Here is a 4,383-nt window from a genome sequence, read left to right on the forward strand (position 1 = left end):
AATGAATGGTGATGATGGTTGGCTATTCTGCTCGTATTGGCGGGTTAGTCATTGGGATTTTTGAGTTTATTCGATCTTCTTACCAAGAAAATGGGAGACTGTTGGGAGATGGGAGGAAGCTCATAAAGTGATTGAACCCAAGGGTAAAATGGAAAATTAACAATTTTTTATTCTCCTATATATTTGTATATGAGGAGGGTTTTTTTAGGAAAATTAATCTTTAGTCCTTCAACTTTTAACTCACTCTTAACTTAATCCCTTAATTATAACTCGTCGTGACTCAGTTCTTTAATTATGACTTGTTGTGGCTTTTTCTCTTAACTTTTGACTTACTTATAACTTAATATCTAGTTTTCAATTTTTTTTAAATAGCCTTATCAAATAAGAGGGATAAAAGAAATGTTCCAATCTTATTCTAAAATACCCTCCTTTTGCTTTTTAATGTGGGATCTAAGTTGAGGGACTGACTTATAGGTAAGTTAAAAGTTTGAAAAACTAATTATAAACGAATTAAAAATTGAGAGACTGAGTTGCAATAAATCATAGTTGAGGGATTGAATTATAAATGAGTTGAAAGTTGAAGAAGTAAAAAATAATTTTACTTTTTTTTTTAATTTTACTTACATCAAACTTTACCCTCACAACTTAAGTTTGTCTCATGTGACTTGGTGATATAATTCAACACACACTCTTTATTTCAGAATAATAACAACTTTTTGGTTGTCTTGAAAATAAATACCACTTCAAAAGTTTAGTGAAACATTAATTTTTTTATATCATTTCACCTTCATTGATAAAAAATTGGTGGGTGGGAAATGAGAATGAGCCCAAGGGTAAAATAGAAAATAAACAAAGTAACTTTTCTTTGTTACGTGGTTTAACATCTAATCTCCAGTCCTACAACTTCGACCTGTATCTCATATCATCATTAGGGCATGAACTAACATCATTTGGCATACATAGTTACTGAAGTGACATCTGGTCTCAAAATAATTACTAACGTCATTTGGCATAAATAATTACTAACATCATAATTACATAATAATTCAATATATCTTTGTTTTAAAATAATTATTACCACCTCTGGCCTCAAATATAAAACCTTTGTTAGGGTGTTTTAATAGTCCAACTCTAAAATGACAGTCACTCTTTGGGTCATTCAATAATTTTTTCCTGACAGGCCCAAGATCAACCATTAATTAAGAATAAATATGAAAAAAATTATGTTTTTGCCCACAAATTTATGAGCTTAACTAAATTTAACCAATGTTATTGGTATGTACAGAGGCAGGTATTGGTGCATTATATTTGAGATTGGAAGTAGTTTTGTATAACCTTTGTGTTTTTCTTTTAAAATAATTGACGTCCCTTCCTTGAAAGGAAATTCAATCTGCCAATAAAACCACATTAATAGGCCATTTCTTTCAAAAATAAATTTATCTAACAACAACAGTGCAAATTCCCTCAAGGCTGGTGGCATGGTGAGGGCCACATGCTGGATTGATGGAGCCTTCATTTGCAAAAAAGCTTTATGATCAGAATTTCAATGGCAGGTTGGTGGGTTATTAGAAAAACTCCTTAAAAGTCCATATAACAACAAAAAAGTGTGGACATTAATTTGTCAGCTTGAAGCCACCCTCCTAAATATAACAAGGGCTCTATATCCTTCCTCTTCATTAAAAAATTAGTCATCTAAGGCTGTCTCCTCCTGTTCACATAAAATTTCCTCATACATAATATTGAAAATCAAGTGAATCCGGCCATTTGAAAAAGCGTTATGCATTGGTTCAATGAAATGCTTTATTCATAAGCCTGATTTAACCATGATACTATTGTGTTTTTATCATCAGCGCTTGAATTAATATTTTAACTAATTCAACAACTAGTGTTCTTTTCAGTACTTTTCCTAAGCTGTTATAAATTGGGACACACACTGACACGTTTCAGTGGGATACGACAAAGGGTTTCATTTCTTGAATCCTGAGCTCCCATTCCTGTTAATGAGTATGCTTCTCCTCCTCCTCCTCTACCTCAAAGTTTATTTGTCACTTTCAAGAACTGAGATCTATGAGTATATTAGTACGAGTGAGTGAGATATATTGATGTGGAATTTGTAGATTCGTGTGTGGTGGGCCTTTGTCTGCTTTGTGTTTGGCTTAATACTTGTTTGAACTTTGAAAGATATTTATATCAGATGATGAATTTTCAGTACAAAACTGACATGTTAAGGTTGTCCCTCTTACAGGAAAAGGATCTTTTCGGTTGAATAAGGAGTTTTCTTGAGGAGATTTCACCTATGACAATGTTACCTGAACTGGTAAGCCATGTGTGTGTCTTATAGCTCTTCTGTTTTGTTCTCTGAGAATAAGCTTTTGGTTACATAATCTGAATGTTGATTTGGAATCACATGGTCATATTAATCTGGTAATTGGTAGGAAAACAAACGGCAAAACAAAGATTAGTAAATGTACATTTTGAAAATTTTGCTGAGAAATTAGTGTTTGATTTTGAAGCAGGGAATAGTGGAGGATCCTACCTTTCTTCATCAATGGCAATTGAACTCTCTGGAAGATCCAAGCTTATTTGAAGAGACCTTACAACAACATTCATTCTCTAACCTAAACCCAACAATGTTCAATCCCAAAACGTCCGTGGAAACTACACTTTGTAGCATTGAAAGGCCCCAGAAACAGTTCAAACCCAACAATAATTGGAGCCCCAACACAAGTGATCAGAACCAGACGTTAGACACAGACTATGATTCTTGTTCCAATCTTCTTTCCTTTGTCAATTCAAGTTACATAAGCCAATTCGGGACATTGCTGAAGCCTAAGGACCAGCAGACACCTTGTCCTGAAATCAACAGTACAATCCCCTCAGACATGTTGGTCTCTTATGGATCCTTGGGAAATCAGAACCTTGTCTTCAATGCAGGACAAGATCCCAGAAAAATTGGAACAAGTCCTAAACTTTCTCAACCTCAGGACCACATAATCGCTGAGCGAAAGCGACGAGAAAAGCTCAGCCAACGGTTCATAGCTCTATCTGCTCTTGTACCTGGCCTCAAAAAGGTACAAGAAGATCATGTTACGTTATACCTTTAAGCTTTTCAGATTCTGATTTGACTGCCCTTCGCATTTCTTGTCCACCATATTTAAGATTCATCAGATTGATTAAATTAAATACTCGATATAATGTGTAGCAAAAGTTTGCAGCCTAATCTCAAAGAAACACATCTGAAGAGAGATATAAAGTTATTGTCAGTTATATCTAGCTGTAAAATACTGATCTCTTCGTTCTGAGAACGATACAGAAATGTTATCAGAACTCAAGCTCATAATGCAAACCTTTGATCTTAGTTAATCATGTTAGAATGTCCAAATGTGGGAAGGATCCATAAACTTGAAACCTTAAGGTTTTAAGTTGAGATGTATCGTTCTTCCATTATTCTTGCCTATTTGTTCACTCTCCCTGATTTTGGCCGATCACCCCATTCCTAACAAATTACTTGTTACTAACAGACAGACAAGGCTTCTGTTCTTGGAGATGCTATAAAGTATTTGAAGCAATTGCAAGAGAAGGTTAGGATCCTTGAAGAGGAACAGAGTAGAAAGAGCACTGTGGAATCTGTGGTGGTTGTGAAGAAAACTCAAATATTAGCCAATGAAAGCCATTGTTCTTCAGACTCTGGTGATCACAGTGAGGAGCCATTACCAGAAATTGAAGCCAGAATTTGTGAAAGAAACGTCCTCATAAGAGTTCACTGTGAGAAAAGAACACAAGTGATAGAAAAAACAGTCAGTGAGATAGAGAAACTCCATCTGATAGTCACAAGTACCAGTGTCATGACATTTGGCAGTTCTGCTCTTGATATAACCATAATCGCTCAGGTGATGATATAAATAAATAAAGTAATTGATTCAAGTTCCATCCAATGGTTCTGATTATGCATTTAGAATGTGTAAAAAATGTTTCATCTTGATTATACACTTAATTATTTTCTGCAATATACAGATGGATAAGGGCTTTTGCATGACAGTGAAGGAGCTTCTGAGAAGCCTACGCTCAGCTTTTGAATCTTTCATGTGAAGAAGTTGCATGTCCAGCTCAAACCGAAAGCTTCAGAGCAAGAAAAATTATATACAGACAATATATATACATGTGTGTGTAATCGATATATAGAAGTTCAACTCTGTTGTTTACAAGGCTTGTTGTGTCAGGCATCTTAGACCATCAACTCCATGAATGTCTGCTGTGAAGTTCATTTTGCAGGTGGGTTTTTTCTTAGCATGAAAGTGTTATTTATTTTTTTTCTTTTTGCACGGTTAACTTGTTGGCCATGTTAGATAACTCATACCCACCTGTTTCAAGAGTGATCATACA

At 34.8% G+C, this 4,383-nt stretch overlaps 1 protein-coding gene across 1 annotated transcript; it reads left to right on the plus strand.

Moving 5' to 3' along the window:
• The first annotated feature begins 1,960 nt into the window (after positions 1–1,960).
• Positions 1,961–4,089, plus strand: LOC129301156 (transcription factor bHLH25-like). Its single transcript, XM_054939725.1, has 5 exons — positions 1,961–2,004; positions 2,246–2,317; positions 2,517–3,071; positions 3,522–3,890; positions 4,015–4,089. The coding sequence occupies exons 2-5, from the start codon at positions 2,297–2,299 to the stop codon at positions 4,087–4,089; spliced, it is 1,020 nt and encodes a 339-aa protein (XP_054795700.1). The 5' UTR covers positions 1,961–2,004; positions 2,246–2,296.
• Positions 4,090–4,383: the final 294 nt, after the last annotated feature.

Source organism: Prosopis cineraria, unplaced genomic scaffold, assembly GCF_029017545.1.
Source record: "Prosopis cineraria cultivar Desert tree isolate PC_DT_omini unplaced genomic scaffold, ASM2901754v1 PC1927, whole genome shotgun sequence".
Taxonomy (NCBI): domain Eukaryota; kingdom Viridiplantae; phylum Streptophyta; class Magnoliopsida; order Fabales; family Fabaceae; genus Prosopis; species Prosopis cineraria.